At 48.6% G+C, this 15870-nt stretch overlaps 4 protein-coding genes and 1 non-coding gene across 8 annotated transcripts; 2 read left to right on the top strand and 3 right to left on the bottom strand.

The window, feature by feature from the left end:
* Positions 1-1114: 1114 nt before the first annotated feature.
* LOC112346919 lies at positions 1115-4042 on the bottom strand. 4 transcript variants are annotated; one of them, XM_024676820.1, is made up of 13 exons: positions 3706-4042; positions 3538-3656; positions 3328-3489; positions 3184-3268; positions 3057-3132; positions 2838-3002; positions 2691-2790; positions 2528-2637; positions 2390-2482; positions 2245-2325; positions 1556-2194; positions 1420-1505; positions 1115-1344 (listed from the first exon to the last, which is right to left on the bottom strand). In XM_024676820.1, exons 1-13 carry the CDS (start codon positions 3918-3920, stop codon positions 1236-1238), a joined length of 2040 nt encoding a protein of 679 aa, XP_024532588.1. In that variant the 5' UTR covers positions 3921-4042; the 3' UTR covers positions 1115-1235. The 4 variants fall into 4 exon arrangements, with proteins under 4 accessions (XP_024532588.1, XP_024532589.1, XP_024532590.1 ...); XM_024676821.1 differs by having other exon boundaries at positions 1420-1490; XM_024676822.1 differs by having other exon boundaries at positions 1233-1344; positions 1399-1505.
* LOC112346895 (pentatricopeptide repeat-containing protein At4g02750-like) lies at positions 4012-6125 on the top strand. Its single transcript, XM_024676754.1, has 2 exons — positions 4012-5940; positions 6105-6125. The coding sequence occupies exons 1-2, from the start codon at positions 4012-4014 to the stop codon at positions 6123-6125; spliced, it is 1950 nt and encodes a 649-aa protein (XP_024532522.1).
* A 1066-nt stretch (positions 6126-7191) lies between these two features.
* Positions 7192-9819, top strand: LOC9640632 (pentatricopeptide repeat-containing protein At4g02750). The gene has a single exon (XM_024676817.1). It carries the CDS (start codon positions 7211-7213, stop codon positions 9740-9742), a length of 2532 nt encoding a protein of 843 aa, XP_024532585.1. The 5' UTR covers positions 7192-7210; the 3' UTR covers positions 9743-9819.
* Positions 9820-9910: 91 nt separating this feature from the next.
* On the bottom strand, positions 9911-14251 carry LOC9650380 (midnolin homolog). Its single transcript, XM_024676837.1, has 4 exons — positions 13025-14251; positions 12740-12946; positions 11920-12655; positions 9911-10991 (listed from the first exon to the last, which is right to left on the bottom strand). Exons 1-4 carry the CDS (start codon positions 13566-13568, stop codon positions 10004-10006), a joined length of 2475 nt encoding a protein of 824 aa, XP_024532605.1. The 5' UTR covers positions 13569-14251; the 3' UTR covers positions 9911-10003.
* A 1444-nt stretch (positions 14252-15695) lies between these two features.
* Positions 15696-15768, bottom strand: TRNAR-CCG. Its single transcript has one exon. It is a non-coding gene; the product is annotated as a tRNA-Arg (tRNA).
* Between the last annotated feature and the right edge of the window lie 102 nt (positions 15769-15870).

The following is a 15870-nucleotide window of genomic DNA, read 5'->3' as shown; positions in this document are numbered from 1 at the left end:
TTCCACCAAAAATCCACAGGTAACGCCCGGCGTAGCATGCAGCAGTATGACATTTCCTTGGACAAGGCTTTGAGCCACTGCATCAAGGAACCACAAGAGTCAGTGAGTGGTAAGAAGAGACAATGGAAAGCTGTACATGGTGCTGCAAGGAAGCCATGAAAACGTTTTGAGATCCAAGATTTGAATATCATTTCTCAGCTGGCCTCTGGCATCCTCGCCACCAAACATAATCAGCATGGAACCAACATGAACGATGCTGTGGCCGATGCGAGCCATCTGCAAGGTAATAAACCAGTTTCATTCTGGACAATGTTAAGGAGCACATACCGGTATTTCTCCATCCACGTCAAGCTTTGTCCATTTACGTGTTTCCAGTTCAAAAGCAATGACTGCAGGTTTGAGCGGTTGGTTAAAATGTTTATAGGACTACTGCTAGCAAACCTTCCAAGATCTTCTTCATCGGTTCTACATGGCCTCCAAGAACAAGCAGCTTCTTCTCCCAGAACACCTGCAAAAATGCTCTTAAAAACAAAAGGTATAGTTCGAGACTGACACTACCAAGCTATGGCCGGCACAATGAGGGCCAGGATAGCCCAGTTCCGGAACCCATAAACTCCATTCCCTCCATTCACCCGTAACCGTATTTAGTTCCTGGTAAGTAGAGGATTAATTTGAGCAATAGAAACACTTGATTGGTACCTGGACGTCGTTTAACAAGCCCCTCGAGAAAATGCCACCCACAACGAACATTCTTCGACCCACCATGATTGCCGCATGCTACAGAAAATACGCCAGAAAAACTAAGCAACAGCACAAGATAGAAAAATCACACCTTGGAACGACATATCGGTGACTGGCCTGTTACTTGAAGTTTGTACCATGAGTGCTCATATTTAATCATGTCAAGGGACTTGATAAACAGGTTTTCTTCATCTAAGGCAGCATGGTGCTTCCGGTACTAGCAATTTGTAAGATCAGTATCAATTAAAAGAGGAAAAAGAAAAAGAAAAATAAATGAGAGAGCACCTTGTAGGCAAACCATGGTACGCAGTGCACTTGACTCTTGTAGTGCTTGCAAATTCGGCAGCTGCAGTGAGACGGAGTTGGACTGGCACCGCTGCTACCAGTGACAAACTGGCAAACACTAGCATCACTTCTCCGTGGCAAGGCCCAAGGAGCTTCCGGGATGAGATCCAACGGACTGCCGGGTGCACCATAATACGGATCAGTGTTGCTCATAGCTGCGGGTGATGAATCTTGCAGCTTGGTTCTGCTTCAAATGAAAACCAATGCCAGGCACGTGATGTATTTGAATGGAGACATTTTCTGACGACGTCCACAAGGCTGGAAAAATGAACGGCTGGTGAGCCTTTCAAAGCATTTCAATGTCCTGATTACCGCTGCTTCGTAAAGGCTTACCACAACGCGTGGCCTCCATCAAGTGGAACCATCGGGCAGAACTTTATGAACATCCTAGTGTCGGGACAGATCTGAAAGCCAACACACTAAAAACATAGAGATTAAGATCGCAAGAACTGTAAGAACTAGCTCGTACCGGAACTGCGAAAAGCTCGTTGTCCTTCGTGATCAAAACGGGAAGGCCCCTTCGAACGTATTCCGGAAGGGACTTGAGCTTCCTCCAGGCGCCGTGTATGTCAGTGCGCAATGTCCCGTCATTTAGAGCACGTTGTCGGATTGCGTGAAGATCGTTTCTCTTGAAATCCCGAATTTTTGCAAACTTTGCAGTCCTCAGCGAACAGGTGCCATTGAAACAGCCTTTGCAGCTACGATCATCGCTTCGTTGCCACCACGATATAAGATATCTCTTCATATAGTACGTGTTCTCGTTCGGAAATAGTAGACTCTCGTCGGGTTCTTGACTAGCTACCTCCGGATCCTCTTGCACTTCCTCTCGAGCCTTGGGCAACATGTCAGCTGCCATTTCCTCCGCCAGTAGACATAGAAAACTTGCTGTAGCATCTGATATAATCTTCGCTTGCCTCGCGTCATGAATAACATTGGCATATTTCCGGCATGCGATAGTTTCTTTCTTTGTCGAGGAAGCAGGCTCGTTCTGTTGTCTCGAGCCAATAGAACCAGGTCGTGGAGAATCAGGGGAGTACGTCACAAGGACCTTGGAGGCCTGTGTCCCTGGTTGTAAACATAAAGAACAACCAGCTACCGTCAGACGACCCTGCAAAAAAAGTATTTATGAAGTGATATTATACAGACCACGATAAATACCTCGGTACCACGCTTGGTAATCCAGGCTCTGGCTCTTCGAACAGCCGTCCCTTTAGCAGGTTTTGGTCTTTGTGAAACGAACTATTAAGTGCATAAAAACAACAAGAAAGTCTGTCAGGAAAACAGAGTGTAATAACGAGCGAACCCGTAACACTGAAGCCAGTAGCGTTTCAAGAACGGTTGTATCATTGGTTTCTGCCAAAAGTCCCTCCACATCGACGACAGCATAGCCATAGCCCTGGCAAAAGCGTCACAGGAATACCGTGAGAAAGAGCAGACAAACCAGATCGATGTGCACGAATGTAGTCATGAGCATCTTGGTTTGCACTTGAATCTCGGAACGTTTTTTGCGGTATGTAGCAATAAGATCTTGAACTTCGCTCCGCATTGAATCTGCAAGATGGTCATTACATCCGTATCGCAATAAAGAACAGGACCTCTAGAACCTGACAGAGAAACGAGCTCCTTTCGGATTTTGTTACGAGCATAGATCGTTTTGCAGTTTGTGGGATCCTCAATCCAGGACTGGCCAGCAACGTGACAGACCTGAATTCGGGCAGTAAAACCACTTACAAGTAAAAGAAGACACTTACATTGTAAAGATCCTTCTTTTGGAGGTCCAAGAGTGGCCTGACAAGTAGCAGCCTGCTAGCCTCGATAATCGATGGCACGATAGGAAAGAGCTCAGAAGCTAAAGCCATACAAGCCAGACCATTATCTCCACTACAGCGCGAAAGCCTTAGCGCAAATAACTCCGCCTAGAAAACAGACAGCGAGTTTGCGTTTGGCATTTGTAGACACAAGAAAAATACCTGATCATCGGCATGGTGAGCAGTAAGAAGAACTCCAGCACCGTTTCTTTGGCATGCCTCTTGGAGAAGTTCGTATCTGACTCAAAAGTCCACCACGTCAACTCTGGCCAGAACTTTCATAGCTTACCTTGCTTTGCGAGCGCTTTCCTGGAGATGGCCAGGAGAAGGAAATCCTCCTTGCCAAGAACACTTGAGAATCTCGCACTCCATTCCTTGTTTTGCAAAGAAATTTTAGAAACATTCCAGGGAGTAGATGCAAAGTTTTGCGTACCAATCGTTCTTAGCCACTCCCGGACTTGGACGACTTCCTCGGCGCTCTCGCGACGAAATCCATGGTCCACCGTGAGGCCAAACACTAGACTTTTGGATTCTGTCCACTCGAGAGCGAGCAAGCACAAGGCCATGCTATCAGCTCCTCCCGAAACTGCAATGGCTGCGCGAAATCTTTTGATGAGAAAAGCCAGTGTGAGCTAGGGCTTACCGACGCGATCGCGGCAGCTCACTCCCGCAACCTCCATTTTCTTGTGGAACACAGCGCTGGCATTCTTGAAATCTCGCTGGCCCTCGCAATGCGCGACGGGCAAATCCTTGACGGGCATCCTGGAAGAGGACACAATGTGAGCGGCGATCATCGCAAGACAAGGCGCACCGAAAACCACAGCGCAATATTTCCCCCATTCCGCGATAAACCCTAGCTACTACCATGCAAGCGCCTCTTCTCGATCGATCCAGAGCGCGATGCGAAGAAGACGATCTCGCCGAGCGCCTCAAATGCTGCGCCGATGCCGCTGCCGCGAGAAATCTCCACAAGCTCATCGCCAGCAGCAATCGGCACTGCCAGAGCCGGTACCTGGCCAACCTCATCGTGCAGGCATACGGCCGGTGCGGATGCCTGGAGGAAGCGCGAGCGGCATTCGACGCGATCGCGCGGCCGAATCAGTTCTCCTGGAACCTGATGCTCGTCGCGTATTCCCAGAACGGGCATCTTGACGGTGCAAAGAGGATCTTCTCGATGATGCCTGATCCGGACGTTGTCTCATGGACTGCAATGCTCAAGATCTACGCACTTGAAAGAAACGTGGATCGAGCCAAAGAAATCTTTGCGAAAATGCCCAATCGAGATGTGGTATCCTGGAACACGATGCTCACACTGTATGCCTCAATTGGGCATTTTGTGGAGGTGGAAGAGTTCTTTAAATCCATGCCTGTGAAGAACGTAGTGTCATGGAATACGATGATCCAAGCGTACGCTGACGGTGAAGATCTTGATCAAGCAAAGTCCGTGTTTGATACAATGCCAGAGAGAAACGCCGTGTCGTGGAACACAATGATCCAGGCATATGCCCAACAAGGGCATATCCGCGCTGCGGAGGACGTCTTCCAGCGAATGCCTGCGCACGACGCGATCTCTGGGAACTCTATGATCTCGGCCTATGCCCTGGTGGGCGATCTTGCGGAGGCAGCAGCGATCTTTGATCGAATGCACTACCGATCGCTTGCGTCCTGGAACGCGATGATCCAGGCGTTTGCTAGCAACGGACAGATGGAGGCGGGGGAGGCCCTGTTCTTGCGAATTCCCGAGCGCGACGTCCTCTCTTGCAACTCTATGATCGTGGGTTTCGGGCAGTCCGGCGAGATCGCAAAGGCCGAGCGCGTGTTCTTCCTCGAGACGATCCACAAGACCGTCGTCTCGTGGAGTGTGATGATCCAAGCGTACGCTCAGAACGGCGCAGTCGAGAAATCGCTCGAGATGTTTCACGCGATGCCGGGGACTCGCGACGTCTTTGCATGGAATGTGGCTCTACGCAGTGCCGCGGAGCTCCATCGCCATGAAGCATTCTTCCGGAGCATGCCAATGACGAATCTAGCGTCGTGGAGGGCGATGATCCTCATCCACATCGACTGCGACCGCCTGGAGTGCGCCATGAGCTTATTCGATCTTATGCCCGAGCGAGACACCGCTTCGTGCAATGCGATGCTCTCGGGGTATGCCCGAAGTGGGCATCTCCAGCAAGCGAAAACGCTCTTCTCGGAAATGATCTGTCGAGATATCACGAGCTACACTATAATGTTCCAAATTCTTCTGGATTTTGGAAACCTCGATAGTGAGGCAAAGGTGTTCTTTGATTCAATGCCAGAGCACAATCTCGTTGCTTGGACTGCGCTTTTAGCAGCCTATATAAAAAAGGAACAATTCGACCAAGCAAAGTTTATCTTCGAGCAAAGAATGCCCGATCATGACCCAGCCTCATGCAATCTAGTAATCAACATGTTTGCAAAGAGCGGCCAGATTGATCTAGCTAAGAACTTGTACCATCAAATTCCAAATAAAGATCTTGTCATCTCGACTGCCATGCTCACAGCATATGCTCAGAATGACTATATCGAAAAATCAAAAGAAGTATTTGATTGTTTGCCTGAAAGAGACGCAGTGTCTTGCAACGCCATGATCACCGCATTTGGGCTCAAGGGTGACGTAGAAGCAGCTATTAATGTGTTCCAAAGCATGGCAGAGAAAACTCTCACAACATGGAACCTTGCTTTGTCTCTAATAACTCAAATACACGAAGCTCTACTGTTTTTTCTGGGCATGCCAAATCAAGATGTGGTGTCTTGGAATCATCTGTTGACGATTTACAGCCAAGGTAGCAGCATTGATGCAACAAAGCTTTTCTTTGACAAGATGCCAGAGATCAACGCTACTTCATGGAATACTCTCCTAGCAGCCAATGTACGCTCTGGGAATCACTCGAGAGCTTTAGAGCTTGTGTCGTGGATTAGTGTGGGGGGTCTTAGTCCAAATGAAATGACATTCCTTATTGTTCTTAGTGTGTGCAATCACGCTGGATCTATTGAGAAGGCCGCCTACTACTTCAACACAATGGTCTTTGACTACCATATATGCTCTCTAAAGGAACATTATAATGCACTTATAGATGTCTTAGCAAGGGCTGGACAATTGCGAAATGCTGAGGAGTTTATGGCTGCAATGCCTTCTATATCAAATCTGGTTTCATCGCAATCATTGTTATCAATGCATGACTGTAGTTACAAAGAGATCTTATCTAGAATGGATTTGCAAAAATGTAAATTTTCATCTTTTTATACTTTACTTATTAACTCTTTAAGAAAAACTTAGTTTTTTCAAAAAATATATTTTCCATCTAAACTTTCTTAGCAATTTTAAATATCATCAAAATAAAAAAGATATAGATTGTACTACATTACATAATAAAAGCTTAAAAATAATACTCCAAAAATATTTTATCACAGTTATGATTTTTGTAAAGTATTTTTTTTCAAAATATTTGAAAGAGTATTTTATAAGTGATGAAATCAAATAGCAAAACTTTTGGAAATTAAAGTAGTTACTTTTAATCATATTTACCATTTGAATTATATTATATCATATCATATAAGCAAAAATAGAACATGTAATGAATATTTTTAATATAAAATAATATTTATTTATTTATATATATTATTATTATTAATTTTAAGATTTTATATTACAAAATTAAAATACTTTATTTTTAAAAATTATAATATAATAAAGTTCTTAGAGTCTGAAAAATATTCTTTCTCAGTATAATTTACTGAGAATCTAAATTATTCATATTTGTTTGTTCATAGAAATGAAAATCTAAAATATCTACATATGTTACTTTTTGATATAACTCATGATAACTTATAAACTAAAATTGAATTATAAATAAAGAGAAAAAAACCTTTAGTGCTTGGACTGCGATATGAATTTATGAGTCATTCATTAACATCCACACACAAGTAATACAGAACATATGCTCATATAAAAATTATTCATATTTTTTTGTTTATATAGAAATTTATGATTTTTTATTTAAAATAAATCATATAATTAAAAATTTTACTTTAAAAACTAAATAATTACAATTTGTTTTTATTGAAGCTTATTACCAAAAGTATATTAAATTAAATGTATAATATTAAAATTTATGTTAATATATTACTGCTAATCTTATCTTATGTTAGCCTTTAAATATACAATTACATCAATTAAATTAATATATTAAAATATTTGAGTGCATTTGTATTAAGAACTTAAAGCAGTAGGAAGAACACACTTATTTTTTGTTTCTTCAAGCAGCTCATAAGATCAGTTTGCCAGGACTCTCATGTTGAAAGATAGAGCATTTGAAGAGCAGAATAATTTAGCTGCACAGATCAAGCTCCACATCCAGTCAAGAGATATTATCCAAGGTAGATTTGCCCACAAATCAATCCTGAAGAGTGCCCACCGTTCCAACTTGTTCCTGCTCAACCAAGTCATCCAAATGTATGGGAGTTGCGGGGCAGTAGATGATGCCCGCAAAGTTTTTGACAGCATAGACACTCCTAATCTCTTTTCATGGAACATCATGCTCAATGCATACACTCGCAATGGTCTTCTCGATCAAGCCAAGCAATTCTTCGACACAAACCCTCACAAAGATCTTGTAGCATGGACAACGCTAATGCAAGCATATGCCACAAAGGGGTACGTGCAGGAGGCAAGAACACTCTTTGACAACATGCCCAGAAGAGACACTGCGTCGTGGAACACACTTATTCAGCTCTATATTGCAAACAACATGGTGGAAGAGGCTGGTCATGTGTTTAGATCAATGCCTCAAAGGGACGTGGTTTCTTGGACAGCAATGCTTTCAGCATTTGCCGGGATAGGGCATTTGGATCAAGCAAAAGAAGTATTTAGCCGTATGCCTCAAAGAAACATGGTCAGCTGGAACGCTATGCTGCAAGGATTCGTAGAAAATGGAAAGATTGAAGAGGCAAGAGAATTTTTCTCTAGAATGACCGAGCGCGGTGTTCTCTCTTGGAACATCTTGATCCAAGCAAATGCCAGCGTTGGAGATCTGGAGCAGGCAAAGTCGATGTTCGATACGATGCCAATGCGCGATGCAGTGTCGTGGACGGCGATGGTGAGCGCGTACTGTCAGGCAGGGGATGTGGATAGCGCAAAGGCCCTCTTTGATGCTATGCCGGAGGAAAGCATCATAGCCTGGAACGCAATGATCCATGGCTACGTGAAAGCAGGCGACTTTCGAGAGATGAGGCTCATGTTTGATCGCATGCCGCAGTGGAGCGTGATCTCCTGGAACGCTCTCATCGCGGCATACGGCCAGATCGGGGAATTCGTGGAGGCGAACAGCCTTTTCGATCAGATGCCCGCGTGGGACATCGTTTCTTGGAACTCTGTTCTTCAAGCAAATGCGATAAGTGGGAGGCTGCTCCACGCTCACCAGATCTTCCATCAAATGCCCGCGCGGGACATCGTCTCTTGGATCATCCTCCTCTCCGCGAATTCCCAGCACGGCGATCTGCATCGCGCGAGAGAGCTCTTCCTTGCCATCCCGGAGCATGGGATCGTTCCATGCACGGCGATGATCCAGGCCTACGCAGATCACGGCCGCCTCAGCGACGCCGCCGCGATCTTCGATTCCATGCCTTTACACAACGCGGTGGCGGTCAATGCAATGATCCCAGCGCTCGCGCGAGAGGGCCATCTCGATCAGGCCAGGCAGCTCTACGATTCCGTCCCGGAGGTGGACGTGATCTCCTCCACAGTGATGCTAGAGGCGATCATCGATAGCGGCGATCTGGACGCCGCGAGAGAGATGTTTGATTGCATGGAGAAGCGCGATATCGTGTCCTGGAACACGATGCTCGCGGCCTACTCCCAGAGAGGGCAATTGGATAAGGTGGTGGATCTCTTTCAGCGGCTCAAGGAGACCAATGTGGTGTCTTGGAACACGCTCATGTACTCGTACGCTCAATCCGGGCGCATGGCCGAGGCCACGCAGATCTTCCACTCGATCGTCGCTAGGGATGCGTCGTCCTGGACGACGATGATCGTCGGCCACCTCCACGCCGGGAATCCATCCCTTGCCAAGGCCATCTTTGACGAGATGCCAATGCGAGACCTTGTTTCGTGCAATGCCACCATTGCCAGTCTCTCCCAAAGCTCCCAGCTTGAGGAGGCGCGGTTCCTCTTCGAATCCATTCCCGAAAAGAATCTCGTGGCGTGGAACTCTATGATCACGGCGTATGCCCAAAACGGGCATCTCTTAGAAGCGCAACGCATGTTTTTTCTTGCGCCCGCGAAAGATGCCATTACGTGGAATGCCATGCTTGCAGGATTTTCAAACAATGGTCTTACGTCTCTAGCAAAGAAAACGTTCGATGCTTTGCCCGAAAGGAATGACGTGTCATGGAATGCTATGCTTGCTGCATATGCCCAAACTGGGCATCACAGTGTGGAGGCCATTTACCTCTTTCATTCGATGCAAGTGGAAGGACATACCGCGAGCGAGGTAGCTTTTACGACCCTTCTCTCGATCTGGAGCCAGTCAGGTCAGGTCGAGGCTGGACGACTGTTCTTTTCAAGAATGATTTGCGACTTTAGCATCTCTCCAGGCAGGGAGCACTATTGTACCACAATTGATGCGCTGGGGAGAGCTGGGCATCTTGGGCAGGCAGAGGAGCTCCTGAAATCCATGCCTGTTCTTCCCGAGAGCATTGATTTTGGATCATTCTTGAGCTCGTGTAAACTTCACAGGGATTTTGGCCGTGGAGCACAAGTTGCGAAATCTATAGATCCTTCAAAGTCAGCTCCATACATCCTCTTGTCCGATATTTGCCGCTGTTAGCTATATAAATAAATCCTTTTACATTGGTTGTTTCAATCTTTATTGTTTATACTAAATTATAATTTCTCATTATTGGACTTGTTCTTGATGTTGGATTTGTGTCTATCAGCTGACCAATTTTCGTTTTGTCATGTATGCAACTATATACAACTGAAAACGCAAGAACCAAAACAAAAAAAATCCACTCTTTAAGTATCTTTGAACACTTGGGGAGGGAGCTCTTTTTCTCACTCGCAGAGCCTGCCATCTCTCACGTTGTTGTCAATGCAGCTGCTCCACTTTGATCGATCCGGGGCTACTCGCGCTGCTGCTCGACTCGGAAAACGATCCAAGCCCGGATCGCTGCAGCACACCCGTGGGCGACACCACCTGGAGCTGCCGAAGATCTCTCGCCGACCCTCCAAGGAAGGTCAAGCCCGACGACTTCACCTCGCTCGCATTGAAAGCCTCCGCCAGCGGACCTCCCACGGAAGCTCGCGCCGCCGAGAACCATCCCAGCTCCACCACTCCGCCACCCGGCTTGATCAAACCGCCGCCACTGCTACCACCTCCGCCCCCGCCACCACCATTGGTGGCCGAGTCCGTCAGCTCCTCGACGCTACTCCCCATGCAAAGCTTTACCATGCTATCGTTCCCACCGCCATCTTCATGCGATCCTCCAGAGGCCGTGCTTGGAATCGAGATGGAGAGATGCGTCCCGCCGCCGCCGAGCTTGAGCTTGTGGAGCTGCTGCTGGCATGGCTTTCGATCGTCGGAGTCCGACCACGACGTCATGGTGGAAGCGTCCCTGGAGCGCGGCCATTCGTTGAAGAGCGGACGCAGCGCGTGGGAGGTGTCCGGTTTGATCTTCTCGGCCACGGATGGATCGCTCGCGTAGTAATTCAGCTGCTGGTTGTGCTGGTGCTGCGGAGGCGACGCGAGTAGGCTGCTCAGGCAGTGCTGCGACTCGTCGCTCGCGTTGTGGAAGAGCTTCGAGTATGAAAAGTATGGCGAGTCCGGGTTGCTGCTGGCGCTATTGCTGGTGCTGCTCGCGTTTGACTTTGGGAGCTGGAAGAATGGTGGTGGCGCTGCTGCTGAGGTTGGATTGACTCCTCCTCGTGCTGCTGCTCCTGGAAAATTGGATTGGTTTGCTGAGATCCCGGATCCGGGTGCTGCTAGAGCTGCTGCTGAGCCTCCAGGAACCTCCGAAAGAAGCAGCTGCTCGGGACGCAAATCAAACGACGTTGCTTTACTTATACCATTCAAAAACCTGAAAAAAAAAAGGCCAAGCAAACGGAAGAAAGATGATCGAAAGGATGCGGAAGAGCTGCACTGAAATCCACATATTCTAAGGAAAAAAAAATAAGAGAAAGACAGGCCAGCAAAGAAAAATAAAAGGAAGGAAGCCATGCATGATTTCATGAACGCAATGGTGGAAACCACACAAACTCAGACGCAAATCTCACTCTTTGGCACACTCTCACTTCCCACTTTCACACACACTTACACTCACGAGAAAGCAACGAGACAAACAAAGCGGGATTGACATGGCGACAAAGGTTTCCAGGCACAGACACCAACGGGGACGGGCGAGAGAAAGGACTAAAAAAAACGTTCAAGCGGAAGAAGGCAAGGGAAAGAATGAAAAACAAGCTCGCCATTTAAGATGAGCAAGACAAGGAGCGCGGGGGGGATTTATAAAAGAAGAAAACAAGCACTAGAGCCAAAACGCCAAGCAGCGCAGCATAAACTCCAATGCGCCACTGTCGTAAGCAAACAAGTGTTTTTAAAAGGCAGCAAGGCGATCAGGAGGATCGAATCCTTCGCCACTGTTCATCGCAATTGACTCTCACAAAAGCTCCCCACGCAAAAATTACTATCACACTTCGGTCAATCAATACTTTGGTGGCGTGCATGGGTGGCATTCATGAACGATACAAATTTCCAAGCTCTCATCTCACTCACCTCAAGCTCCAGATTCTCACGCAAACAAAATGCGAACCGACGCCACGAGCAGGCAAAAATCTAGAGCAAACGACACGAGCAAAACAGAGAAAATGCAGGAAAGCAAAAGACATACCGCCAGCGAGCTAGCTTTCTAGTTCTAGCTATGGAGGAAGAAAAAGAACGCACCAAGGAAGAAGAAGAAGAAACGAAAGGAAAGAACAAGCATTTAAGTTATGGTGGTTTCGAAGTACCTGTCTTTCATGGAGAGGGGTCCAGCTCCAGCGCTGAAGTAGCTCGATTGCAACGGGACGGAGCTCTGCTGGTGTGGATGATTCGAGTGGGACGAAACTCCGGGAGATCCTCCTCCAGCTCCGCAAGAGCTTGGAACAATGCCGGTGGTGTTAGAGCCACCGCCACCGCCACCGCCACCACCACCACCTCGCATCATCATCATCAAAGCTTGGTGCTGCTGCTGCGAGTGTTGATGCTGCTGCTGCTGCTGCTGCTGCTGCTGCTGCTGCTGGTGATGGATCGCCAAGTTCACGCTACCATCCGCGAGAGACGATGACCGATGGTGGTGGAACATAGACGAGGACGCATTCGAGATCTCAAACGCGGTGGAGAGCTCGCCCGGATGGTGCTCGCCACCATGGCTAGACGCGATGATACCACTCGTGCTGCTAGTGCTTGTGCTAGTGCTGGTGGTGGACGAGACTCTTCCCATTCCTCCCCCGCCAGTGGTGGCGGCCGCCGCCGCAGCTACCGCCGCCGCCGTAGCAGCGGAAGATTTCTTCTTGTGCCTGCCACGATTGATGTGCCGCTCGCAGTACTTTTGATCCGGGACGATGGGCCGTGCACACCGCCATTTCTTGCCGTCGGTACGCCGGCACCGTCCTGGCTCCGCGTCGAGGTGATTCGTGTGTACCCCATGCCCACTGCCAGCGTTGGCCGACGATGGGATCGTACAGGGCCACGATCCTCCTCCACCTGAACGATCGAATCAGAGAAAGCGAAAGAAGAGCAACCAAGAGGAAGAAGAAAGAGATGGATATGGAGGGAGATCTTTGTTACCTAGAATGGAGGAGAAGGAGGTGGAGCGGATTGGAGCGATGAGCTCGGGCGGCACGGGCGCGCGCGCCAGGATGTACTTGAAAACCAGCGCCTGGTGCTCCAGCTCCGCCCACTGGAGGGACGTGAAGGGATAGCGCGACGCCATGAAAGCTTCGTGGAGGCCCAGCAGGCTGCTCGCGCTCCCCATCGCCAGCTGCTGCTGGAATCCTGTCACGAAGCAAAACCATCGATCAATCCTCCTAGAAAACACTTTTATCCACGCTCTCGCTCACTCGCGACGCTCACCCATGGATTGCTTCATCGCTGGCTGCTGCTGGAAGAGCATCGGTGATCTCGCGAGATTCATCGCTCCTCCTCCTCCTCCCATCCCCGGCATTGCCATAGCTCCTCCCATAGTTCCGTAAGACGATGCGCTAACTGCGGACGGTCCAGCACCGGCCATGGTCGGAGGAGGCATGAGGATCATCCCAGAGTGCTGGGAGGACGAGGAGGAATTGGCGAACGAATTCGGTGGAGAGGAGATGGATCCGCTCGTGTGTAGTAAGTGATCCTCTGTGGCGGCGGTGGCGGCGGTGGAGGAATCGGTGGGCGAGCCGCAGGAGCGCTGCCGCTGGTGCTGGTGCTGGTGCTGTTGCTGGCCGTGGTGGCCGGGCGACGATCCGCCCGATCTGCTAGACTGCTTGGCGGAATCGCTGCTCGTCCGCGCCGTCTTGTTGCTCGTGGTGGGTGTAGCGGGCAGGATGTCCCCCAGCCGTCTACATTTGCTACTGCTGCTGGATTTCTCGCTGCTGCTCGTCGTCGTGTTGGTGCTACTGCCCATCAAATCCATGCTGTCTATCGCGCGAGCGAGCTCCCAAGCTAGCTAGCTACTCTCTTCTCTTCGATCTTACACGATCCTTGTTCCTAGCCACCCAGAGATCGTTCCAGCGGCGATCATGATCGATCGAGCGATCGAGCGATCAACTAGGCTAGATTCGCCGCGCGACGGCGCGCTGGAGAGGGCGGCGATCGAAGTGAGTGAGAAAAACACTGTGGAGTCAGGCCAGACCGATGTGTCAGTGGTACCACAAAGAAGAGGAAGACGGAAGAAAAAGAAGCTGGGCTCTTCCAGGCGCCATATCTAAAGCTCTTTCCATTCTATCTATCATCTGTTCTTTGCAGATCGATCGCCGCGCGCGCGCGAGAGAGAGAGAGAGAGAGAGAGGGAGAGATTTCTCCCCTCCTTCACTGCGATTATAAGTAGCTTTGGCTGACGCTCCAGAGAGAGGCACTGGCTCTCCCCGAGCAAATAAACTTTAAAGCCGCGCTCCTTCTCTTCTTCCTCACTCAACAAAGAGTGGTGGAAGAAGAAGTGATGGAGTGGAAAAGTGCCCTAATTCTCTCGCCCATGGTATGGAATCTGGGGGGAAAATGCTGCCTCCCTCGCGGGGCACACCCTGGTCGCTGTGTGTCCCCCAACAAAAGATAAAAAGAAGTGGAGAGATCAAATCTATCTCTCGCGCTCCACCTCCGATTTTGTGGGAGGAGGGGATGGAGCGATCGATTCCATCGTCCCCTTCATAGACGACCCAGCTCGATGGATCACGACGAACAGGAGAGCATGGGTATTCTTTGTTTTTTTTTGTTTTGGTTTGTTTTAATCGCTCTCCTCGAGGATTGATTGATTGATTGATTATCCTCCAAGGGCTTCTAGCTGGAATGCGTGCTTGCTTGCTTGCTTGCTGGAGGATGTGAACTCTAGCAAATCGCGATTCGACGTGGATGTGGTGTCACGCATCACCACGCTCCACAGCAAATGCCCACACGGGGCAATTGCCGGAGTGGCGCTTCCATGCACAACCGGCACTGGAATGAATGCCTTGGGCGAGAAATTCTACTGCCTCTATTTTCTCATCTTCCTTGCTTCTTCGCCGCGTTTGGCGCTTGCGGAGGATGCATTCAAGGCACGGACAGAAAGTCTTAAAAAACCAAAATCAATCTGACAGAGAAAAAAATATCCCCAAATAAAAAAATTCCAGAAAAGAAAAAGTTGAGAAAAAAAAAAAAGAAATCGCGAATCTTGTTCAAATTGGAATGGTGGTGTTTGATTTAAAATTCTCGTTCGCGGGGTTGCGTTTGGGGGGTTTTTATTGAGGCGGTGGTGGTGGTGGCATTCACGTCAGAGAGAACGATGTGTAAAAAAGTATATTCCATACATTGAATGTGAATGGATTCCACCCATCATGGGGCCATGGCTTTTGGCATAACCTCCGTTAGTTCTCGACCGAGGCAGGATCTAAGCACCCGGAGATTCTGTCATGATGCTCTGTTTAGTTAACGACACACCAACCACGGTTTGTTTGCTTGTGGGGGAGAAGAGAAAACGCCGCGGGCGGTGGTATGCGTAGGTCTACGTATTTTCTCCCGATAAGTTTATTTCTTTCAACTGGTAACTTATGTGGTCAATGGGCCTAAACGCAAGATCTATTTCTAGCCCTGTGGAGGGCACGGACAATAGCAAGGACTGCGTGATACATGCAATGCGAAGCCATTGCATTGCTGTATCCATTGTATACTCCACTGCTTTACGATGATGGGAAGGTAATCATCATAACCCTTGGGACCAGCGCATTTTTACGTACCCGTGGCCTTTGTTTTTACCCTCTGGTATTTAATGAAAAAAGAAAAAAAAGGCGTACGGTCAGATGTTATGGCATGCGAGGATGGATGCTCTCCAATCGGATTCTGCCACGTCGCGGGAAGGGCCTGCGTGGCATGTGTAGCTTGCCACGCCATGCTCGCCCATTGAGGATGCCGCCGTCATAAAAGTGCTACGAAAGCAACATCTGGCCGGCGGGCGAGGATACCGACAACCGCCGTTTGCTGCCGGCCGACGCCCGACCACCGGAGACGGGATATTCCAGCTAGCGATTCGCCAATCTAGCTAAAAAGAATTCTAGGTTTTGACCATATGCTTCGCGCCAGACAGGGTTCGAACCTGTGACTTTCTGCTCCGGAAACAGACGCTCTATCCACTGAGCTACAGGCGCTTTCTTGTGTTATATTTACAGTGATGTTGTCTACTACGGGTTTCGTTGTCTACGTGCCTTCCATGCACCAAAGCGCCAATGCTACTAAAAAATGTGTCTTGG

Source organism: Selaginella moellendorffii, unplaced genomic scaffold (assembly GCF_000143415.4).
Source record: "Selaginella moellendorffii unplaced genomic scaffold, v1.0 SELMOscaffold_18, whole genome shotgun sequence".
NCBI classification, from domain to species: Eukaryota; Viridiplantae; Streptophyta; class Lycopodiopsida; order Selaginellales; family Selaginellaceae; genus Selaginella; species Selaginella moellendorffii.
The sequence above is the reverse complement of the archived record's forward strand: the minus strand, read 5'-3'. Positions and strand labels throughout refer to the sequence as shown.

Bases quoted from the DNA above. Each gene is read 5' to 3' on its own strand.
- LOC112346919 (XM_024676820.1), bottom strand. From the start codon at position 3,920: ATGAGGTTGGCCAGGTACCGGCTCTGGCAGTGCCGATTGCTGCTGGCG. The intron at 3,657-3,705 runs GTGCGCCTTGTC...GTCCTCTTCCAG, and splicing joins ATATTGCGCTGTGGTTTTCG to GATGCCCGTCAAGGATTTGC. The intron at 2,195-2,244 runs GTATTTATCGTG...CTTTTTTTGCAG, and splicing joins TTACCAAGCGTGGTACCGAG to GGTCGTCTGACGGTAGCTGG.
- LOC112346895 (XM_024676754.1), top strand. From the start codon at position 4,012: ATGCTCGTCGCGTATTCCCAGAACGGGCATCTTGACGGTGCAAAGAGG. The intron at 5,941-6,104 runs GTCTTTGACTAC...GCATGACTGTAG, and splicing joins CCTACTACTTCAACACAATG to TTACAAAGAGATCTTATCTA.
- LOC9640632 (XM_024676817.1), top strand. From the start codon at position 7,211: ATGTTGAAAGATAGAGCATTTGAAGAGCAGAATAATTTAGCTGCACAG.
- LOC9650380 (XM_024676837.1), bottom strand. From the start codon at position 13,568: ATGGATTTGATGGGCAGTAGCACCAACACGACGACGAGCAGCAGCGAG. The intron at 12,947-13,024 runs GTGAGCGTCGCG...GCTTCGTGACAG, and splicing joins AGCGATGAAGCAATCCATGG to GATTCCAGCAGCAGCTGGCG. The intron at 10,992-11,919 runs GTACTTCGAAAC...TTTTTTTTTCAG, and splicing joins CCCCTCTCCATGAAAGACAG to GTTTTTGAATGGTATAAGTA.